General features: G+C 44.5%; 1 protein-coding gene across 2 annotated transcripts in view; it reads right to left on the bottom strand.

Annotated features, from left to right (window-relative positions):
* Window positions 1-13,593, bottom strand: part of vps9d1 (VPS9 domain containing 1) — an 87,588-nt gene extending 73,995 nt beyond the window's left edge. For both annotated transcript variants that reach the window (XM_059993125.1, XM_059993126.1), the window contains exons 1-4: window positions 13,433-13,593; window positions 6,493-6,565; window positions 4,709-4,801; window positions 944-1,103 (exon numbers count right to left, since the gene is read on the bottom strand). In XM_059993125.1, coding sequence (XP_059849108.1) covers window positions 944-1,103; window positions 4,709-4,801; window positions 6,493-6,565; window positions 13,433-13,525 — 419 coding nt within the window. In that variant the 5' untranslated portion in view covers window positions 13,526-13,593. The remainder of the gene's footprint in view (window positions 1-943; window positions 1,104-4,708; window positions 4,802-6,492; window positions 6,566-13,432) is intronic.
* Between the last annotated feature and the right edge of the window lie 10,590 nt (window positions 13,594-24,183).

Below are 24,183 nucleotides of genomic sequence, written 5' to 3'. Positions count from 1 at the left end.
TGGTGCAAATAAAATTACAGCACGTGCTGGACAAGCTGAATTCCTCAGATAACTGAGCTCTGTGCGTGGATGGTAGCCAATCTGTTCAGAATTATATCAAAATCTATCAGAAAAGGGGTAAACTTCTCAGATCTAGAAGCAGCTAGAAGGCTTTGACACTCTTAAACACTTCCAGAGAATGTTTGGACCTTAACGATTTGCTAAATGTTGAAGTACAGTTAACAGCCTCCTTATATACTTTGAAATATTTACTAACAAAAATTAGGATTTGAAATGAACTTCAAGATAATTCTTGAACTACAACACTTTACTGGACTTCAAGAACCAGTTTTCCAAGTTACTCAAATCTGAACGAGACGACGTGTCAGGTGCTGCACTGATTGAGGAATGTAGTTGCGAATCCAAGGACTGAATTGCAGATCACATTAAAACTTACCCTACTTATATACAGCCCGTACACATTTCAGAGTGGTTGGAGACGGGTAGGACAGATTTGCCAGTTGCTATGGGCCTGCAGCTTTTCTGCTGTCTGGCAACTTCACTCATGGCCTTGGTTCTGACTTATGAACTGTCCAGGTTATGAACAGTTTACAGGAGGCCACATTATTGGAATAGAGGCTGTATTTGGACAGTTGTTCGGGGAGTGGGAGAGACAAAATGTTTTTTATTCTATCTAAAGGCAGAGGAAATACCATATGATCCTGGGGCACACAAACTCACTGTCAAACATTGGGTAATATTTAAGAGTCTAATGGCAATATAAACCAGACAACATACTGTATTTTTATTGAATGTATTAATATAGCCTTGACATTTTGACATTCTGTTCTGCTAACTAGAGAATGGGAACATGGATAGTGGAAACAACATAATTCCCATCCTTGACCTACTTTCATTTGAGTAACAATAGCATACATTTGCTCTTTAAATTCATTATTCTAACCTTTTTGTTATTAGTGTTTCCGGAATTTGCTTCTTTTGGAAGACTTCAGGAGGTAAAAGTGATGTAGTAGTGCTTCCCCCATCTGAGGCGACTCTTCGATGACTCGGAGTGTATGAGGGCTTTGTGACCTGGCTTGCTGAAGGCTGCCTTTCCACTTCACCTTTCAGACATAACATCAAACAACAATGAAACACATCAGCCGTTCCCTGCAGGATTATCTTCCTCTTTTTATATATATAAAATAAATAAACCATAACAAAAGCAGAAAATGTGGCAGTATCTTGCTAACAAAATAAATGGAGAAGGTTGAACTGGTAAAACCACTTTTAGTATGATTTTCTAATCCGTGCACATCTAAAACATCTTCTTAGGCAGTCCCTTGGGATTAAGAGCAACTTACTTCTATTCCGGTTTTAGGGGATCTCAGATGACTGAGAAGGCCAGTATGGGAAATGCAGGCACTTCTACATTTGGGGCAGGATGACTGACGTGGTGAGGTGGTGTGCTCCTTATGCAAAGACTCCTTTCTGCTACTGCTGTGCCAAAGTATTTGAGTCAATGAGCTGTGACAGCTGAGCAATGTTCAGCTCTGTTACTGTTGAGATCATGGAGTGGAAGCTACCTGCACGAGGTGTCGTTTAACATCAGACATGGCACATCTTTTAAGGGTTACAGCATCAGGTAGTAGGTATTAAGGCAAACAAAAACCAACCAGTCTTCAACAATAACATTTGTTGAAATGTATAGTAAAAGCTGCAATCAGTTTTGTAATGAAAAGCTGTCTACAGATCACAGTCTGCTGGCTCATCATAGGGGACAGGCTGCTCAGGATACAGTTTGTAACCTGAGATGATCAGCAGACGTTCTCATCTACATCAGCCAAACTCAAGCAATGGAGCTATGTTAATTGGCCTACATCAAACAAGATATCTACTGTTATGTTGAACCTTTCATCCAGAGATCAAGCAAGCTAGTCATACCAGACTGAGTTTTGTCACTTAGCTTATCAAACATTGTCACAAGCATACTTGCTCTATAAATAGTTTGAAAGTTTATACACTCAGAGAGCCAGCCCTTATAACATGAATCTTGGACATCTAGTTCGCTATCATTGTAAAGTTTTTGACCATCCGTCTGAATTAGTTTGTCCATACGAAGGTTTTTAAACACTCAAAGGTGTCTTATCAGTTAAAATTTGTTTCTACTGCCAAGATGTAGCTGAAAGTAACCATTTGTCAGATATAAATTATTGAAGTAAATGATGAAATTGTATTGAATCTCCTACTATTATCATTTGAGAGTATAAAATCTTGATGTACTTTGAGTTTGGGAGACTCTCCCAAGAGGGTCTGCTAGAGAATGCTTGCTTGGAGTGAAGAACAGAGACTTTCAGATCCAACAGTTTCTCCAGTGACAGTCACAGTCACACCACAGGAGGGTAAACCGGCAACCACACAGGTTTCACATAACACTGATCTAGTAATGGGGTCACCACGAAGAGTGGAGACCAGCATCTGTCACATACAGAGTCCTGTTCTCCAGCTCTGGCCACATACCAAACTCCAGCTTTGGACATACATCCAGCCAATATTCCTGTCTCTAGCCGCACAACTGGCCCACGCTCCTGACCCATCTAACTGACCTCACACCATAAATGCCCAAACGGTTTAAGAGATTCTTCATAAGCTTCCATCAGCAGAAGTATCCCCATCACTCATTCAACATCACTTATCGGCTGTCCCAATCTATCATTCACAGAAGCTTTCATCAAACTACACACAAGGCACTGGAGGAACTCAGCAGGACAAGCAGCGTCTATGGAGGAAAATGTACAGTTAATGTCTTGGGTCGAGACCCATCCTCTGGAAGGCTTTCATCTCCCATGTCCAAATTCTATAGCTTCCTGGATGACTTCCATTTCTTCACCTTCCGTCCAAGGTGTGCCCTATCTTACATCAAGCGCAGCTTATTGTTTGTCTTTCCCACTGCTGGCTGACACTAACTGCTCACTCCATCTTAAAATATCATCTTTAAGTTTAAACCTAGCATGACACTTTGCAATCACCGATTAGAGCTCCATTCCCTGCTGCCTGTGCGGAGTTTGTATGGTCTCCTTGGGTCAGCATGGGTTTTCTCCAGGTGCTCGGTTTTCTTCCCTCATAAGTTGTGAGCATACTGTATTTGCACTCCGTCTGCCTGGGACGTTGTAAGCTTAGCTACTTTATCAAAAACTGTAAATAAAGTCAAGCAACACACACAAAATGCTGGTGGAACACAGCAGGCCAGGCAGCATCTAAAGGGAGAAGCACTGTCGACGTTTCAGGCCGAGACCCTTCGTCAGGACTAACTGAAAGGAAAGATACTAAGAGATTTGAAAGTAGTGTGGGGAGGGGGAAATGCGAAATGATGGAAGACTGAAGGGGGTGGGATGAAGTTAAGAGCGGGAAAGGTGATTGGCGAAAGTGATACAGAGCTGGAGAAGGGAAAGGATCACGGGATGGGAGGCCTTTGGAGAAAGAAAGGGGAGGGGGGGGAAGCACCAGAGGGAGATGGAGAACAGGCAGAGTGATGGGCAGAGAGAAAGGAAAAAAAACCAACTAAATATTGTCAGGGATTGTAAGAAGGGGAGGGAGGGTATTAACAGAAGTTAGAGAAGTCAATGTTCATGCCATCAGGTTGGAGGCTACCCAGCCAGTATATAAGGTGTTATTCCTCCAACCTGAGTGTGGCTCCATCTTGACAGTAGAGGAGGCCATGGATAGACATAGCAGAATAGAAATGGGACGTGGAATTAAAATGTGTGGCCACTGGGAGATTCTGCTTTCTCTGGCGGACTGAGCGTAGGTGTTCAGCGAAACGGTCTCCCAGTCTGCGCCGGGTCTCACCAATATATAAAAGGCCACACCGGGAGCACTGGTATATCACACCAGCTGACTCACAGGTGAAGTGTCGCCTCACCTGGAAGGACTGTCTGGGGCCCTGAATGGTGGTAAGGGAGGAAGTGTAAGGACAGGTGTAGCACTTGTTCCGCTTACAAGGATAAGTGCCAGGAGGGAGATCGGTGGGAAGGGATGTGGGGGATGAGTGGACGAGGGAGTCCCGTAGAGAGCGATCCCTGCGGAAAGCAGAAGGGGGGGGGGGGAGAGGGAAAGATGTGCTTGGTAGTGGGATCCCGTTGGAGGTGGCGGAAGTTAAGGAGAATTATACGTTGGACCTGGAGGCTGGTGGGGTGGTAGGTGAGGACAAGGGAACCCTATCCCAAGTGGGGTGGTGGGCGAATGGGGTGAGGGTGAAATGGAAGAGATGCGTTTGAGAGCAGAGTTGATGGTAGGAGAAGGGAAGCCCCTTTGTTTAAAAAAAGGAAGACATCTCCTTCGCCCTGGAATGAAAAGCCTCATCCTGAGAGCAGATTCGGGGAGACGGAGGAATTGTGAGAAGGGGATAGCCTTTTTTCAAGAGACAGGGTGGGAAGAGGAATTGGTCCAGGTAGCTGTGAGAGTCTGTAGGCTTAGAGTAGATATCAGTAGATAAGCCGTCTCCAGAGATGGAGACAGAAAGATTAAGAACGGGGAGGGAGGTGTCAGAAATAGACCAGGTAAATTTGAGGGCAGGGTGAAAGTTGGAGGCAAAGTTAATGAAGTCAACAAGTCAACTTCATTTATGATTTTACTTACCTGGAAAACATTCACAACTCTAGATGAAGCTGTTCTGTTCCTGAAAAACAACTAACTACTCCACCACAAACTATCAAGTACAAGTACTCACCAAGTTTAGCAGCTGTGGTTTTAATCCTTTCTAAGCATTGATCAGCCAACTTCAGCATTTTCTGCACTTCGGGTGTTACCAGCTCCTTCTCATCTGCAATCAACACAGCATTGACTTTAGTAAAAACAGAAAAACCACAACACATAGGAGCAGAATTAGGCCATATAGCTCATCAAGTCTACTCCACCATTCCATCATGACTTATTTATTACCCCTCTCAACCCAATTCCCCTGCTTTCTCCCTGTAACCTTTGACACCCTTATGAATTAAGAACGTAACAACCTCCTCTTTAAATATACCTAATGACTTGGCCTCCACAGGCAACTGTAGCAATGAATTCCACAGATTCACAGATTCTAAAGAAATTCCTCCTCAACTCTGTAATAAAGGGATATCCTTTTACCCTGAGGCGGTGCCCCCCTCAGGTCCTGGACTCCCCTTCTCCTTCTTTTGAATTCCAGCATGGAAAGGCTTAGAGCCATCAAGTGCTCCTCCTATGTTAACCCTTTCACTTCCAGGATCATTCTTGATAACCTCCTCTGGATGGTCGTTAATGCCTGCACATCGTTTCTTAGATAAGGGCATAAAACTGCTCACAATACTCCAAGTGCAGTCAGACCAATCCCTTAATAAAAGCCTCAGCATTACAAACTTGCTTTTATATTCTATTCCTCTTGAAATGAATGTCAACATTGCATTTGCCTTCCTTACCAACAACTCCAAACTCCGGCACAAGGATTCCGAAGTCCCTTTGCACCTCTGATTTCTGAATTTGCTCCCCATTCAGAAAAAAAAGCCTTTATTCCTTCTACCAAAGTGCACGACCATACACTCCCCTACACTGTACTCCATCTGACATCTTTACCCAACACTACCTGCTCCTCCACCTATCTTGTATCGGCAAAGCCATCAAAGCTGAAAATACTCATCAAATAAGGTCGCATTCATGGGAGCAGAAACAGAGTTAAGCATTCAGGTGGAAGATCCTTAGTCAGAATTGGAAAAGAAACAAAAGAAGCTGCAAGGGAGGGTGGGAAGGGGGACGTCTCTATTAGGGTAAGCTGGGATGACCACACGGATAAGGTTATCTGGACAGTGAGTGAATGGAAGAACATTGATAAAAGAATGTGCTGTTTGAAAAATGCAGAGCAGTAACACCTGCCTTGCATTACCAGAGGGAATAAAGCAACACAAGCAAAGGGAAAACAAACAGGCTGAGCCAATATCACAGATGGACGATGGATACAGAAAGAAATCAAGTTACCTGGTTAGAGATTTAATCTTTTAGACTAGAAGGCTGCCCTTTTATGGAGGCCACATCAGAATGGGAATGGGGATTGGAATTAAAATGGGTGGCCCGCTGGATATACTGCTTGTTGCAGATGGAGCAAAGGTGCTCGACAAAGCGATACCCCAATTTACGTAGGGTATCACCAATACAGCAGACAACCTCAACAAATTTGCAGGCAGTGTTGCCTTACCTGAAAGGTCTATTTGGAGCTCTGAATGCAGGTGAGGGGAGAGGTGAATGGGCTTCTTTCATCTTCTTTTCCAGCCCTGAGGAAGGATCTTAGCCCAAAACATTGAGTATTTATAAAAAACATGAGAAATTATGTTTATTGCCTTCTATAGATGCTGCCTGACCTGCTGAATTCCTGCAGATTTTTATATGTGTTACCCTAGAACTTGGTGCTGATCTTAATAGGGAAGCAAAACCTTAACTCAGAAGTATGCAGAAATGTGTACTGTGTATAGAAAATGTGTACAGAGAAGACAACATTACCTTTTATTTGGGCATCTTCTAGTAAAGCTTGTGATATAAAGTGTATACTTTTAAGGTATTCACAATAAGCTTCCTGTCAATAAGAAAAGAAAATGGATCAATAATCCAACCAGAATGGGTAAATGAGGTAAAATAGTGTAGACCCTGGAATTCTGGACAGAAATGAGAAAATGGTGACAGTGTTAATAGTCAGCCAGTATCTGTGGAAAGAGAAACAGAGTTAATATCTCAGTTCAGTCACCTGATGTCAGAAGTAGAAAACATTAAAATTCAGTACCTATAGAAAGTATTCACCCCCTTTGGAAGTTTTCATGTTTAATTGTTTTACAATACTGAATCCCAGTGAATCTAATTTGGCTTTTTTTTATCTAATCTACAGAAAAATACTTTCTCATGTCAAGGTGATCTCAAAAAATTATAAATAAAAACACAAAATAATTGATTGCCGAAGTATTCACCTCTTTTTATAAGGCATACCAAATCATTAGTGGTGCAGCCAATTGGTTTCAGAAATCACATACTTAGTTAAATGGAGATCAATGTGTACAGTCAAGGTGTTTCAACTGACAGTAATAAAAATACAACTGTATCTGGTGAGTCAGTATCCTGGCAAAAACTACACAATGAAGGCAAAAGCACACTCCAAGCAACTCTGTGAAAAGGATATTGAAAAGCACAATTCAGGAGATGGATACAAGAAAATTTCCAAGTTGCTGAATATCCCTTGGAGTACAGTCAAGTCAATCATCAAGAAATGGAAGGAATATGGCACAGCTGTAAATCTGCTGAAAGCAGGCCATCCTCAAAAACTGAGTGACCGTGGAAGAAGGGGAGTAGTGAGGGAGACCACCAAGAAGCCTGTGACAGCTCTGGAGGAGTTACAAGCTTCAATGGCTGAGATGGGAGAGACTGCACATACAGCTGTTGCCCGGGTGCTTCACCAGTAGCAGCTTTTGGGAGCATGGCAAAGAGAAAGCCACTGTTGACAACACTCACAAAAATCTTGGCTAGAATTTACTAGTAGCAATGTAGGAGAGTAAAGTCAGCTGGTAGAAGGTTTAATGGTCTGATGAAACCAAAATTGAGTTTTTTGGCCATCAGACTAAACGCTATGTTTGGTGTAAGCCAAACACCGCACATCATCAAAAACACACCATGCCTACCCTGAAGCATGGTGGCAGCCCTCGAAGGCTTGTGAAAGTAGAGGTAAAATGAATGCAACAAAATACAGGGAAATCCTGGAGGAAAACCTGATGCAGTCTGCAAGAGAACTGTAACTTGAGAGAAGATTCATTTTCCAGCAAGATAATGACCCCAGGCTTAAAGCCAAAGCTACACATGAAATTGACTTAAAAACAACAAAGTTAATGTCCTGGAGTGACTATGTCAGAATTCAGACCTCAATCCAAATGAAAATTTGTGGCTGAACTTGAAAAGGACTGTTCACACAGAATCCCCATGCAATCTGACAAAGCTTGAGCAGTTTTGTGAAGAGTAGGGAAAAATTAGAGCGTCCAGACGTGCAAAGCTGCTACAGACCTATGTACACAGACTCAAGACTGTAATTGCTGCCAAAGGTGCATCTATTAATCACTGACCACTCAGCCAGCTGATCTCTCTCTCTTATATGCTTTCTCATCACCATCTGAAATTCTGCCAACAATAACTGTGCTGTCGGCAAATTAATAGATGTCATTTGAATTCTGCCTAGCCACACAGTCATGGGTGTAGAGAGAGTGGAGCAGTTGGCTCAGCACACATCCTTGTGGTGCACCAGTAGTAATTATCAATGAGGTGGAGACGTTACTTCCAATCCACACAGACTGTGGTCTTCCAGTGAGGAAGGCAAGGATCCAGTTGCAGAGGGAGGTACAGAGGCCCAGGTTTGGAAGCTGCACAGTTTGATGAGAACTGCAGGAAAGATTGTGGTAAACTCTGAGCTGTAGTCAATAAACAGTAGCCTGACGTATTAGTATTATCCAGGTGATCCAAGAACACTTGACAAGCCAATGAGACTGCATCCACTGTAGACCTATTGTGGAGATAGGCAAATTGCAGCGGGTCCAGGTCCTTGCTTAGGCAACAGTTGATTCTCATAATCAATCTCTCAAAGCATTTCATCACAGCAGATGCGAGTGTTACTGGACGATCGTCGTTAAGGTAGCTCCCCCGCTCTTCCTGTGCACTGGTATGATTGTTGCCCTTTTGAAGCAGGTGGAAACTTCAGACTGTAGCAATGAAAGATTAAAAATGTTTTAAAATGCACCTGCCAGTTGGTTGGCACAGGATTTCACAGCCCTACCAGGTACTCCATCGGGGCCTTGTGAAGGATTACCCTGTTGAAAGACGTTCCAAATTCGGCCTCTGAGATAGAGATCACAGGGTCATCTGTGCTGCAGGGATTCTCATAGCTAAAGATTTCCCTTTCAAAACAAATCTCGAATGAGTTACCAGGTGTCCTGTCTTTGCCCTATTATCAGAACAGTTCATCTTTAAACAAGACACTTCCCCCAGTAAAAATGCACTCACTCAATACACATAGACTCAATGACCATTTTCAACTAGGAACAAAATTACCCTGGTTCTTAAATGTATATTTATTTCAATAATAATTCCCCAAATAATCCACATTCAGATTTAATCCATCACGTGCTCATTGAAACATGTGTTGCTTGCATTAACATGGATGCGCTGGGGGCAGCCTGCAAGTGTCACCACACATTCCAGCACCAATTTAGCACAACTACAAAGCTCAGAACAGCACAGAACAAGCCCTCTTCATCCCTCACACACACAGTGTTTCAACTCAGGAAGAGCCTCGGGCCTCCAAGACTCACAGACGAGCCCTGACTTCCCCAATAACATGGTTTGTTACTATGAGTAACATAGCTGTTATATTGATAATCAATAGAGTCATTTGCAAAACTTGTACTGATTGCAGACCACTCTTCCAATTTTTTAAATCATTTATTTCAGTGCACTTAGCAACACTTTTCTCCTTGTTTTTATTATCCCAGGAGTTGAAGGATCAATACATTGTAATATCTTTAGACAAGATTAGATTGTGGCCATCAGACACAAGCAGGACATCTCGGTAACCAAACATTTCCATTACGATTCCCATTCCCGTTCTGATGTGTTGATCCACGGGCTCCTCTTTTCCCAAGATAAGGCCACCCTCAATGTGTAGGAGCAAATCCTTAGATTCTGCCTAGGTGGCCGCCAACATGATGGCATGAATGTTGATTTCTCCTTCCGGTGAACAACTCCCCCCCCCCCCCCAACCAATTCCCCACTCTGACCTTTCTCTTCTTCTCACCTGCCCCCAGCTCACTTCCTCCCTTTGCCTACTCTCCTCTCCTATCATATTCTTTCTTCTCCAGTCCTTGACCTTTCCCACCTACCTGGCTTCACCTATCACCTTGCAGCTCGCCTCCTTTCCTCCCCCCACCTTTTTATTCTGGCATCTTCTGTCTTCCTTCTCAGTCCTGAAGAAGGGTCTCAGCCCGAAATGTTGTCCATGTACTCTTTCTCAAAGATGCTGCCTGACATGCTAAGTTCCTCCAGAATTTTGTGTCTTGCTTCAGATTAGACAGATTGACATTCCACAAATTAGATAATTCATTCACAAATCCAGTGAGTACATCTGGTTTGTGAAGGCTCAAGCTTCCCAGGGCCATGAATTTTCCTCCTAACCCTTTGTTTCCTTTTCCCTAATCCATCTGTCAACCAGATCTATTAGAACTTAAGCTTATCAAGTCTTGCATGTGAGGATTTTAACATTTCATCATCCTTTCTCAACAGCATTCATTCTCCTAATTGATTGTGCCAGGACTAAAAATGAAAAACAATTCATGTGTTTTATCAGTATTTCCGGTATTTGACTTCTCTCTCTCTCTCTCCCCCTCCCTCTCCCTCATTGCTGCTAGTCTTTGGTCTTGGGCAACGTTTAATCGACGTGGTTTGTGGCTTAGACTCTGCAGTTCATATTAAGATGTCTTTCTGGTTTCTTCTGTTTTTTTATTCCTATTTTGTGTTATTTTGATCAGGGCGAACTGGCTCTGTGGCCTGTAGTCAACGAACAACACAGTGCTAACTTGAATTGAACTAAACTAAACTGAACGTTCCTAGACTGTTTCAATGACTCTGTGGTTTGATGTTTTATATCCTGTGTTTTTTATGCTTGCTTTTTGCCGTTGGCAAAATTTTTTCCTTTTTTTGCGCGTTGGATGTTTGATATTTTCTTTGAATGGGTTCCATGGTGTCTCTTTGTTTCTTGGTTGCCTGTGGGAAGACGAATCTCAGAGTTGTATACTGCATACATATTTTAATAATAAGTGCACCTTGAAACTATTTTACCTTTATTTCAAATGGCGAAACATTTGAATTACCCCCAGTGCAAAACTGATGGGCAAGATGTCCAGAGCTGGAGACAAAGCAACCATACTCCCCAAAAGACTTGAGAAAAGAGATTTACAAATGTTTAACACACACAATCATAAAATGCACAAATAATCTCTGCCAGTAATTCAGGTGACAGCACAAATAGTTTTTTTGCCTATTTCCTGAGAATTTGATTACCTCACAGAAAACTTCAGTCTCTAAATTATTTTTAACAATGGCTTTGCTTTACAATACAGTTACTCCATTTTATTGAAATAACTGCCTTAGCAAATTCTTAAACATATTGTAGGATTTACTTCTAAATTAAAACATTTTCTATCTGTTTATTACTTAGGAGACATTTGATTCATAGCTCCGGTAATCAAGGTCTATTCTTTCTTCCTTCCGTCACATCTCCAACCTGCCACATCTTACTAACCATTTATTAGTATATACAGCAGAATTGGTTGCCATCATTTTAGGTTTAAAGTGGGTGGAGTGAGAATGTGAAGAGGGTAAGGGGTATGTGTAGAGGGGGTGGGCGAGGGGTAAGTGTAGCAAAATATGTAGACAGGACAAGAGAGAGGTACGTCATTAGGGAAGTAAGGAGAGGTAGCTAAAATAAGGTGCCAGGCCAGATGTGGAGACCACAAGGAAAAGGGAACCTGCGACCACAAGACAATCTGCTTGGCAAAGTATTTTGAGGATACCTATTTCAAGTGTTTTGAAGTGCGTCAGTATTAATTCTAGGTATTACGCTTTAACCTTTGCTAATTCTGAGTATTTCGCATGCTTAGCTATGCAATAGCCAATCAATTGATGAATTCGAATCGGTAACCATATTTGCAAAGGTAGTACCCTGCTTTTGGGTATAAGTATAACCTTTGTAAACTGACAAAGTGGGAGTTGGCTACCTTACGCCCAAGGTGCGTGGGGTTGCGAACTCCTCTCTGAATAAAAACCGTTTCAGATGTAATTTTGTGTCTCTGGTGTTTATCCTCAACTGAGCAGGTAACAGTTACAGGTTGACAGGAGGAATTTTGTCCATGTAAAACTGTAACTTGTTCAGATTCCTTTTCAGTTTTGATGAGTCTTAAAACAGGTCATTCTAGCAGTAGGTCAGATTTACTGTTGGAAGCTTATCAAACATTATTTCATATACAAGGTACTGTTTTAGATGTTTGCTTCTGATGGATCCCTGCTCATTGAGGTGTTGAGGGGAATCAGTGGGTTGGCTGTTTACCTAAGAAAGCTGTTGAAAGTTCATCAGTGGAAATAAACCTTCCATTTAGCAAATCAGAAGCTAAGGGGTTGGTAGGGTTAAGAATTAGGGGGTTATGGCAAGATTTGTGGGACAATGGGTTTAAGGGGAGGCCCCTTTAAATTGTTTGGGTTTAGGGAAGGGGGTAAAACAGGAAGGGAAGGAATTATTTTGACATGACTTCGAATTGGGCATTCTATGCTTAAGTAATCCTTCTATCTTGTACGAAACCAACATTCTGGGTTGTGTAGATTTTGTCAGCATTATGAAATTGTTCAACAAATATTATTACAGCATATATAATTGAAAGAAATCAAATGCAGGCTTTGCTGCTTTTAGAAATTGACAGTTTTCATTTAAAAACTTTAAGTTATGGGAGTAACTTTAATTTAGTTCACAGTATCGTCTTTCATTATTACAATCTATAGGGCTTTTTGGGGCAACTTGGCTTTCTTTTAATAAAGAACTGGTAAAGATTTTATTTCCCTTTTACCACACTCCAGTCCAGTTGGTGGCAGTAATGCACCTTTAAATTGGACTACCAACGGCCATAAAAGTGAAGAACCTCCTATATTGTTAATCCCTCACGCCTCCAGGGTCCTTAATTCCTTACATTTAATTTCTGACCCACCCACTCCAATTTTATCCTTCCCCATCAGCCTTGTACACGCCACACCCTCTCTACCCTCCACTTCCCCCTTGTTTTCCATCCCTTACAACCTACTCAGAATCAGATTTATTATCACTGACTTAAATGATGTGAAATTTGTTGTCTTGTAGGAGCAGTACAACACAAAGTCATAAAAATTACTACCAGTTACAAAAATAGTGCAATAAAAGGAAAATATGAGACAGTGTTCGTGGACCATTCAGAAACCTGCCGGCAGAGGGTAAAAGCCGTTTATAGATTATTCAGTGCGTCTTCAGACAATCTGTCCCCTCACCTCTTCTCGATCTGCTCTCCCAATGTCTTCCTTACCCCACACTCCCTCCCCCATCTGTCCCTGCACCTCCCTCCTTTATCTCTCCTCGACCCGCCCTCCCAGACACCACCGCCCCTCAATCCTTCCATCCTCCCCTTTATCCCTCCTGTCCTCTCCACCTCAGTCCCCTCTCTCCACCACCTTCCTCCTCTCCCTCCCCACCCTACCTTCTCTCCCTACTGCACCCCTTTCCTCCTCTTCTCTACCCCACTCCCCTCCCCGCCCGTGGAAGCGAGCCCAATTGCTATTCTGGGAGCCCCTCCGGCTCCGGTCGCTGACAATCTGGCCCTTGCCACCTGTGATATTATATTACCTTCTGCCGGCTCTCCGTGTCCAGCTGAATGGCGACCCGCGCCATCTTCATGGCGTTTTGCAGCGCATTCCCTCCTGGATCCGGTAACGCCATGTCGCTCCCACCCGGAACTTTTGTTGCAGGCCACGGCGTCCACGGAATATCTGATGTGAAGGGACCTAATGGACCGTCGGACACAGAATGCCAGGGACACTGCGGGGCGGTGTTGGAGACTGCGTTCGTGCGCCACCCCGTGGCAGCTCGGCAATCTGCAGGCAGAAAACAAACCCACAACCCGGTGGCACTCACTGCTTAATCCATCCGAGTACATGCACGTTGACCGATAATATCGGGATGAAAAGCCGAGTAAGATAAAATCCACAAGCAGAAAGGATTGGAAATACTCAGTTTCTATTCCTTCCCTTTAAGCTAGATGCACGTGCCTAAACTTTGTTATTTTGCTGCAGTTTTGCGCCTCTTTAAAACAATCAAAGTGATCAAAAGAAGCAGCAGAGGGTTGTAAATTCAGTCATCTCTATCTTGGGTACTAGTCTACAAAGTTACCCAGGGCATCTTCAAGGAACGGTGTCTCAGAAGGGCAGCACCATTATTAAGGACCCCCAGCACCCAGGGCATCCCCTCTTCTCACTGTTACCATCAGGTAGGAGGTACAGAATCCTGAAGGCACACACTCAGCAATTCAGGAACAGCTTCTCCCCCTCTGCCATCCGATTCCTAAATGGACATTGAACCCTTGAACACTACCTCATTTTTAAATATATATTACTGTTTTTTTTGCATGATTTTAATCTATCCAGTATACATATACAGTGATCGATTTATTTATTTTCTTCTATATTATGTATTGCATCTAACTGCTCATGCTAGGTTAACAAATTTCCGACATATGCCCGTGATAATAAACCTGATTCTGACAGGAAAAACTTAAGGTAAATATGATGCAGTGCACACAAAATGCTGGAGAAACTTTTGGGTTTGGCAGCACCTATGGAGAGGAATAAACAGTTAACATTTCTCTCCATTCATCAGGAACGTGTTGTGTTCCTTATTGAGGGAGTGTGCAGATAGACACCCTGAAGCCAGCATGCAGGCTATCCAACTGAACTTTATTGATAACACTGCTAGTATGGTATGTGAATTGGGTGCGGCTGGCTAAGTGAGTGGCATAGGACTAACCCATTAGCTGCTACAGCATCTCCCCTTATTACAAAAACTAGTTATGTACTTCTTGTCTATTGAACTGCATTGAAACTGCAGTTGCTGAAATTGCATGATTCAGTTTATTTCATCCATAGAACGTAATTTATACTCCTTACATAACCATAAACAAGAATTGCCAATATTATAACTGTTTCTCATTTTGTTTTCTTCCTTTTTTTCAACAATTCCTCTTTTTTTCTAAGAAGAGTCTCATTTTCTGAAAAGTTTTCAACATTAGAACTCTTTTTAAAAATCACTACATCTACTGGAGGTCAGGTTAGACTACTTGAATGCTCTGGGAAAGTGAAGAGGATTATTCTAACTCTTTAATCACTTGCCATAAGCTATTAAGCTATGGGGTACATCTCTGGGGTGGGACATATAAGCAACTATGTCTGGTATAGGTTCCTGAAAGTGTTGGTGTGGATGGAGATTCTTGAACCAGTGCTTCCACCACAGGGAAGTAGTCCTCATCACAATGATCGGACCGCTGTATTTCTTCTTCTAACTTTCGTGGACTTTGAAGGCACACAAACACATGCCTGTTCCGCTTGATTTCACCTTGTGATAGTCTGATCATAAACAATCGTGATGCATGTTGTCAGACTCTTGTTCCTTTCGTGAATTGGCCTGAAACCCAAATTGCTTCAATTCCTGAGCGATGACAAAGGTTTAGGCCCATGTCTGAGATCATGCATGCTCTTCATTTTCTCATGCTGTGTTGCCTCAAAATTTCCAGTAAGTGAGGTTGGAGAAGGGAAGGAAGAGGGGATAGGCTTATTCTCAGTCTCCAGCTCATTGACAGCTCTGATGGACTGTAGCTTTTCACAAGAGGCATGGAGCGATAAGCTGGCAATGCTTTGTAGAGGCCTTTTGTCTTCAGTAAGAGATTCTCAGCAATCTTCACTGCTCTCTCCTGTTCTCCTTTTGCATTGTGGGCACTGTGGCCTGGTGTTTGATCTCAGTCCCCAGCAAAGGCTTTGAATTCTGAGCAGCTGAATTGTGGACTGTTGTCTGACACAAGTGTCACTTGGTCTTCCATGGTGAGCGAATACAGCTTTCAGGTGCTGTGTAACTGCTGTTGAAGATGTAGAGGACAGCGTGGACACCTCAACATCCCGTGAGTAGTAATCCACAGTGAGAAGATAGTTGTCTCTTTTCAGCTCAAAAATGTCTGTGCCTGCAAATTCCCATGGAAATTCCGGCAAATATTGTGTGTCAGGGAGGTTCAGCATGATTTTTGTGCAGTGTCCTGCATACTTCACATTGCCTTACATAGTCTCCCAGGTGTGTGCTTAGTCCCGGCCTCCATACAGTTTGCCTTGCTCTTAGATGACATTTTTCAAAGCCTTGATGCCCTTGCTGGGTTTGACTCATGATTTTGGCGCGCTCTGGAGCAGGAATAACGAGTCTAGAGCCCTTTAGCATCAAGAATGGTGAGTTTGTCTCTTTCAAGCCAGTAACGTCTGAGTCGATGAGCTCTTTTTGGAACAGATGGCCATCCATGCCCACAGTATTGCATGACCTTGCTGCAGATTGGGCCATTTTTCAACTCAGCGAGAACCTCTTCCAATTCACTCACTGATGCAGGAAAGCCTTCATTCATCTTTGCAGACGTGGAGGTAAGTCTTACAAGTGTTTCAAGCTGAAGTGGCAAACAAATGGCTTGTGGTGTGTTTCCAGTAGGAATTTAGTGCCTATCAAGCTCTTGATGCATATGCTACTGATTTCCATACTGCACTGCAGTTTTGCATGAGCACTCCCCCGGGCCAAAGGAAGAGGCGTCTACTGAGATCTTGGTTGAACGCAAGTGTTGGCAGAGAAATGAGGTCTGCTTTAAGTGAGGGGAACGGCTTCTCCTGTGTTGCGTTCCAGTTTCTGTGAGAGAGGAGGTGACGTTTTGGCCTTGTTTTCTCTGCCAAGTCTGGAAGGACCTTTCCCAGCTGGTGTACCAGGCCAAGGAAGCTGTGGATCTCTGATACACTCGTAGGTTGTTCCGTGTTCCGAACCCCTACCCGTTTGTCTGAATCCGGTTACACTCCCTCTGAGGACAGCTGGCGGCCTAGGAACTTCAGCTCCATCTTTGCAAATTTGCATTTCTTTTTGTTCAGGGTGATTCCAGCCTGCTTCAGTTTCTCCAAGGCAGCTTCCACTCTTTTGTTGTGAGCCACTGAGAGTGAGTATTTCACCCATTTGTCAGACTACTCCTTCCAGTCCCTCCAAAATTTGGTTCATCCTCATTTGAAAGAGTTCAGGGGATGATGAGATGCCAAAAGGCATAGTGTCCGTATGCTGTGATAAAGTTTGTGATCTTCTGTGACTCAGGAGCTAAACAGATCTGCCAGAATCCTAAGTTTCCATCTAGTCTGGTGAAGACCTTTGCTCCACCCAGCCTACCCGATGTATGCGCCACAGAGGGCAGAATAAGCTTCTCCTGCCTCACTGCATTATTCAATGTTGTTAGATCAACACATCTGGTTTGGGAAGAGGAACAATGCCCACACACCATTCAGCAGGTCCATTCACTCCAGTCATGATGTCAAGCACCTCCATTTTCTCAGGTTCAGCTTTGACTTAGTTCATCAATGGGAATTGGAAGCTCCTTGCTGAGGTCAGAGAGTAGGGCATCACTCTTGGCCTCAGCTGGATAAGGAACTCTCTGTTCAGTAACCCCGGGCCTGTGAGCAACTCCGAGTACTTCTCCTGCCACTGAACATTGTTTAGTAAACCCAACCTTGCAATGAGGCTCAGCTTTTCAATAGTGGTGAAAAGAGATCCTGAACAACATAGACAGCTTCATTTAACTGTTACACACAGAAATGCTGGTGGAACACAGCAGGCCAGGCAGCATCTATAGGGAGAAGCGCTGTCGACGTTTTGGGCCGAGACCCTTCGTCAGGACTAACCAAAAGGAAAGAGAGTAAGAGATTTGAAAGTAGTGGGGGGAGGGGGAAATGCAAAATGATAGGAGAAGACTGGAGGGGGTGGGCTGAAGCTAACAGCGGGAAATGTGATTGGCAAAAGTGATACAGAGCTGGAGAAGGGAGAGGATCATGGGACGGGAGGCCTCGGGAGAAAGAAAGGGTGGGGGGGAACACCAGAGGGAGATGGAGAACTGGCAAACAACTAAATAAGAAGAACTCAGCGTCATGGCGTACGTGGAACTCGCTGAGGTGTGAGCGAAAGGGGACAAAGCTGAGGCCCTTACTGAGGACAGAGCGCTCTGCCTCAGAGAGTTGAAGGTCAGAGGGATTGGTAAAGACCCAGCACAGATGAGAGATGGGATCAGAGGGGGGAGGGAGGCTGGTAGTGTCAGTGGAGACGGAAGGGTTGGGGTGGGAGGAAGATGGAGCCTCTGAGTGCCCTGACGCTGAGCTCTTCTACTGCCGGCTCCGTCTCCGAGCTTATTTCTTTGACAAGGACTCTCCTACCCCCAGCGATGACCCCTTCTCCGGTCTTCAACCCTCCTCCTCTTCATGGACACCCCGCTCTCGTCTTCTGCCTGCTCTGGATCTCTTTATTGCTAATTGCCGACGGGACATCACCACACCCTGTTCCAATTCCAACCTCACTCCTTCCGAACGCTCTGCTCTCCGCTCCCTCCGCACCAATCCCAACCTCACTATAAAACCTGCTGATAAGGGGGGAGCTGTTGTTGTCTAGCGTACTGACCTCTACCTGGCCGAGGCACAGCGACAACTCTCTGATACCTCCTTTTATTTACCCCTTGATTATGACCCCACTAAGGAGCACCAGGCCATTGTCTCCTATACCATCACCAACCTTATCAGCTCTGGGGATCTCCCATCCACTGCCACCAACTTCATAGTTCCCACACCCTGCACTTCCCGTTTCTACCTCCTACCCAAGATCCACAAACCTGCCTGTCCAGGTAGACCTATTGTCTCAGCTTGCTCCTGCCCCACTGAACTCATTTCTGCAAACCTTGACACTGTCTTATCCCCCCTTGTTCAATCTCTTCCCACCTATGTTCGTGACACTTCTCATGCTTTGAATTTTTTCAATGATTTTAAGTTCCCTGGCCCCCACCATCTTATTTTCACCATGGATGCCCAGTCCCTATATACCTCCATCCCCCACCGAGATGGTCTCGAAGCTCTTCGGTTTTTTTTGGATTCCAGACCTAACCAATTCCCCTCTACCACCACTCTCCTCCTTCTGGCGGAATTAGTTCCTACTCTCAATAATTTCTCCTTTGGCTCCTCCCACTTCCTCCAAACCAAGGGTGTAGCCATGGGCACCCGCATAGGTCCCAGTTATGCCTGCCTTTTTGTTGGCTTTGTGGAACAGTCCATGTTCCAAGTCTAAACGGGTATCCATCTCCCTCTTTTCCTTCACTACATCGACGACTGCATTGGCGCTGCCTCTTACACGCATGCTGAGCTCGTCGACTTCATTAACTTTGCCTCCAACTTTCACCCTGCTCTCAGATTTACCTGGTCCATTTCCGACATCTCCCTCCCCTTTCTTGATCTTTCTGTCTCCATCTCTGGAGATGGCTTATCTACTGGTATCTACTGTAAGCCTACAGACTCTCACAGCTACCTGGACTATTCCTCTTCCCACTCTGTCTCTTGAAAAAAGGCTATCCCCTTCTCACAATTCCTACGTCTCTGCCATATCTGCTCTCAGGATGAGGCTTTTCATTCCAGGACGAAGGAGATGTCTTCCTTTTTTAAGCAAAGGGGCTTCCCTTCGTTCACCATCAACTCTGCTCTCAAATGCATCTCTTCCATTTCCTGCACATCTGCCCTCACCCCATCTGCCCGCCACCCCACTCTGGATAGGGTTTCCCCTGTCCTTACCTACCACCCCACCAGCCTCCAGGTCCAACGTATAATTCTCCATAACTTCTGCCACCACCAACGGGATCCCACTACCAAGCACATCTTTCCCTACCCCCCTTTCTGCTTTCTGCAGGGATCGCTCCCTACGTGACTCCCTTGTCCACTCATCCCCCCCATCCCTTCCCACTGATCTCCCTCTCGGCACTTATCCTTGTAAGCGGAACAAGTGCTACACCTGCCCTTACACTTCCTCCGTCACCACCATTCAGGGCCCCAGACAGTCCTTCCAGGTGAGATGACACTTCACCTGTGAGTCGGTTGGTGTGGTGTAGTGTGTCCGGTGCTCCCGGTGTGGCCTTCTATATATTGGTGAGACCCGACGCAGACTGGGAGACCATTTCGCTGAACACCTACGCTCGGTCCGCCAGAAAAAGCAGGAGCTCCCAGTGGCCACACATTTTAATTCCACATCCCATTCCCATTCTGATATGTCTATCCATGGCCTCCTCTATTGTCAAAATGAATCCAAACTCAGGTTGGAGGAACAACACCTTATATACCGGCTGGGTAGCCTCCAACCTGATGGCATGAACATTGACTTCTCTAACTTCCGTTAATGCCCCTCCTCCCCTTCTTACTCCATCCCTGACATATTTAGTTGTTTGCCTGTTCTCCATCTCCCTCTGGTGCTCCCCCCCCCCCCCCCACCCTTCTCCCGAGGCCTCCCATCCCATGATCCTTTCCCTTCTCCAGCTCGGTATCACTTTCGCCAATCACCTTTCCAACTCTTAGCTTCATCCCACCCCCTCCGGTCTTCTTCTATCATTTTGCATTTCCCCCTCCCCCCACTACTTTCAAATCTCTTACTATCTTTCCTGTCAGTTAATCCTGACAAAGGGTCTCGGCCCGAAACGTCGACAGCGCTTCTCCCTATAGATGCTGCCTGGCCTGCTGTGTTCCACCAGCATTTGTGTGTGTTGTTGTTTGAATTTTCAGCATCTGCAGATTTCCTTGTGTTTGCTCTTTTAACAGTTGCTCATTTTTATGGATGGAAGTAGTAAACATTCCTTTCACACTAAGCTTATGTTTCCCCGGCTCCATGACCACTTACTTTGTTAGGTTTAGTGTAATACCCATTTTCTTCACCAGCTTTGTGAACAAACATTCAGGGATGGCTGCGACACTGCCCCAGTATCCATTTTGAACATCACTGCCTCATTTTGCAATTGAATAGTACAACGTGATCTAGGTGTTCTTGTACATCAGTCACTGAAAGTAAGCATGCAGGTGCAGCAGGCAGTGAAGAAAGCTAATGACATGTTGGCTTTCATAACAAAGGGAGTTGAGTATAGGAGCAAAGGTCCTTCTGCAGTTGTACAGGGCCCAGGTGAGACCACACCTGGAGTATTGTGTTCAGTTTTGGTCTCCAAATTTGAGGAAGGACATTCTTGCTATTGAGGGAGTGCAGCGTAGGTTCACGAGGTTAATTCCCGGGATGGCGGGACTGTCATATGTTGAAAGATTGAAACGACTGGGCCTGTATACACTGGAATTTAGAAGGATGAGAGGGGATCTGACTGAAACATATAAGATTATTGAGGGATTGGACATGCTAAAGGCAGGAAACATGTTCCCGATGTTGGGGGAGTCCAGAGCCAGAGGCCACAGTTTAAGAATAAGGGGTAGGCCATTTAGAACGGAGTTGAGGAAAAACTTTTTCACGCAGAGAGTTGTGGATCTATGGAATGCTCTGCCTCAGAAGGCAGTGGAGGCCAATTCTCTGAATGTTTTCAAGAAAGAGTTAGATAGAGTTCTTAAAGATAGCGGAGTCAAGGGATATGGGGAGAAGGCAGGAACGGGGTACTGTGGATGATCAGCTGGCTCGAAGGGCCGAGCGGCCTACTCCTGCACCTATTGTCTATTTCCTATTGAACAGCAGTACACCGGCCTTGTTTATTTGATTCTAGAGCCCTATGGGAAGCTCTCCCTTCATCTGAATCATGGTCTTCTTTGACCACTCAAAGAAATGTTTTTGAGTGACACTGGCGTTTATCTTGGCCAGCTCTACAGTATTGTTGGCATTTCACTTCTTTTGCTGGACAGAGCTCTTTGACGTGGAGTGGAGACCTGCCACATCTCCTGCAGCTGGACATTTTACTTGCTGTTTGCTTAGCTTGCCTGTTCAGTTTCTGCTGAGCTCTACTAACAGAATGAGAATCACCGGCATGTGACGTGGAACTTAGCAGCAGCAGCTCAATGCAGTACATAATACAGAGAGAAAGTAATAATAAATAAAATAAAACATCATAATAAATAAACTAACAAGTAAATCAATTGCATATATTGAATAGATTTTGAAAATGTGCAAAAACAGAAGTACTGTTGTTACGTATCCCCTAACTGGATCACTTACCAGCAAAGATAGAGAGGTCCGTTGAAGTCTGATGTCACTATTTTCAAACGTTTTTATTTATAAAGGGGCACAAAAGTAAGGTTAATACAAACATTCAGATAATATACGTAGTCAATACTCAATCTAAAGCGCGGGTATAGTAATAATCATCATTAAGAAATGAGCTCTACTGTTGTCTAGGGGATAATATATTGTCCGTTGGAAATATAAAAGTCTCTCAGAAGTCTGCAGGCTTCAGCCTTTTGGGGAATCGCTGGGTTTCACGTGTTTGAGAGAGAGAGATTAGTGAGAAAAGGAAAACTTGCCCAGGTCTTTATGAAGCAACTCCATTGAATCAGGGGAGCATTGGTTCCCCGTTGTTAGTTCGAAGTCCTTTTCGGTGTTATCAGCCACCCGCACCCCAGGCAAAGGAGAATGGAACACACGTGGCTTTGAATGGCTTCCCACTAACACGGGAGCACTGAGCGATGGTGTGTCCTTCTGGTACGTCGCTGGGGTACTGCCTTCTGCAGTCCCCTTTTATCTTGACTTGCAGAGTTGTAGATGTCCATCAAAGTAGGGTGATGCAATCCCCACCCCCACATTGCCTGAGGGTGTCCATGTCCCTGGTAGCTGTCACGTAGCAGGGACATGCAATTCACGTAGGTGTCTCCAAGAACAATGGTCAAAACCGTTGCATTGTCTCTCATTTCCTGGGTCCGAGACCTGAATTAATAGTGATCTTGCGATCCTCCGGAAGGAGGGGGCTGCTCCCGCCCCTTCGGCCCCTCAGAGCTGTGGTACATTCATAACACTGTATATTAAAAAAAAAGTGAGGTAGTGTCCAAAGCTTCAATGTTCATTTTGGAATCGAATGGCAGAGGGGAAGAAGCTGTTCCGGAATTTGCTGAGTGTGTGCCTTCAGGTTTCTGTATCTCCTACCTGATGGTGACAGTGAGAAAAGGGCATGCCCTGGTTGCTGGAACTTCTTAATAACAGACGCTGCCTTTCTGAGACACCATTCCCTGAAGGTATCCTGGGTACTTTGTAGGCTAGTACCCAAGATGGAGCTGACTAGATTTACAACCTTCTGCAGCTTCTTTCAGTCCTGTGCAGTAGCCCCTCCATACCAGACAGTGATGCAGCCTGTCAGAATGCTCTCCACGGTACATCTATAGAAATTTTTGTGTGTATTTGTTGACATGCTAAATCTCTTCAAACTCCTAATAAAGTATAGCAGCCATCTTGCCTTCTTTATAACTACATCAATATGTTGGGACCAGGTTAGATCCTCAGAGATCTTGACACCAAGGAACTTCAAGCTGCTCACTCTCTCCACTTCTAATCCTTCTATGAGGATTGGTATGTGTTCCTTCGTCTTACCCTTCTTAAAGTCCACAATCAGCTCTTTCGTCTTACTGACGTTGGGTGCCAGGTTGTTGCTGCGGCATCATTCCACTAGTTGGCATATCTCACTCCTATACGCCCTCTCGTCACCATCTGAGATTCTACCAACAATGGTTGTATCATCAGCAAATTTATAGATGGTATTTGAGCTATGGCTAGCCACACAATCACGGGTATAGAGAGAGTAGAACAGTGGGCTAAGCACACATCCCTGAGGTGCACCATTGTTGATCATCAATGAGGAGGAGATTTCACCAATCCGCACAGACTGTGGTCTTCCAGTTAGGAAGCCGAGGATCCAATTGCAGAGGGAGGTACAGAGGCCCAGGTTCTGCAATTTTTCAATCAGGATTGTGGGAATGATGGTATTAAATGCTGAGCTATTGTCAAAGAACAGCATCCTGACATAGGTGTTTGTGTTGTCCAGGTGGTCTAAAGCCATGTGGAGAGCCATTGAGATTGCGTCTGCCATTGAGTTATTGTGGTGATAGGCAAATCGCAATGGGTCCAGGTCCTTGCCGAGGCAGGAGATCAGTCTAGTTATGACCAACCTCTCAAAGCATTTCATCACTGTCGATGTGAGTGCTACTGGGCAACAGTCATTAAGGCATCCCATATTATTCTTCATAGGCACTGGTATAATTGATGCCTATTTGAAGCAAGTGGGAACTTCTGCCCATAGCAGTGTGAGTTTGAAAATGTTCTTGAATACTCCCTCTAATTGGTTGGCACAGGTTATCAGAGCCTTACCAGGTACTCTATCGGGACCCGTCCTGCGAGGGTTCACTAACTTTAAAGACAGTCTAACATCAGCCTCTGAGACAGAGATCACAGGATCATCAGGTGCAGCAGAGATCTTCACAGCTGTAGTGTTCTCCCTTTCAAAGCGTGCTTAGAAGGTGTTGAGCTCATCTGGCAGTGAAGCATTGCTGCCATTCATACTA

This window comes from Hypanus sabinus, chromosome 17 (assembly GCF_030144855.1).
Source record: "Hypanus sabinus isolate sHypSab1 chromosome 17, sHypSab1.hap1, whole genome shotgun sequence".
In the NCBI taxonomy this organism is placed as follows: Eukaryota; Metazoa; Chordata; class Chondrichthyes; order Myliobatiformes; family Dasyatidae; genus Hypanus; species Hypanus sabinus.
Note: the sequence above shows the minus strand (reverse complement) of the source record. Positions and strands in the feature narration are given on the sequence as shown.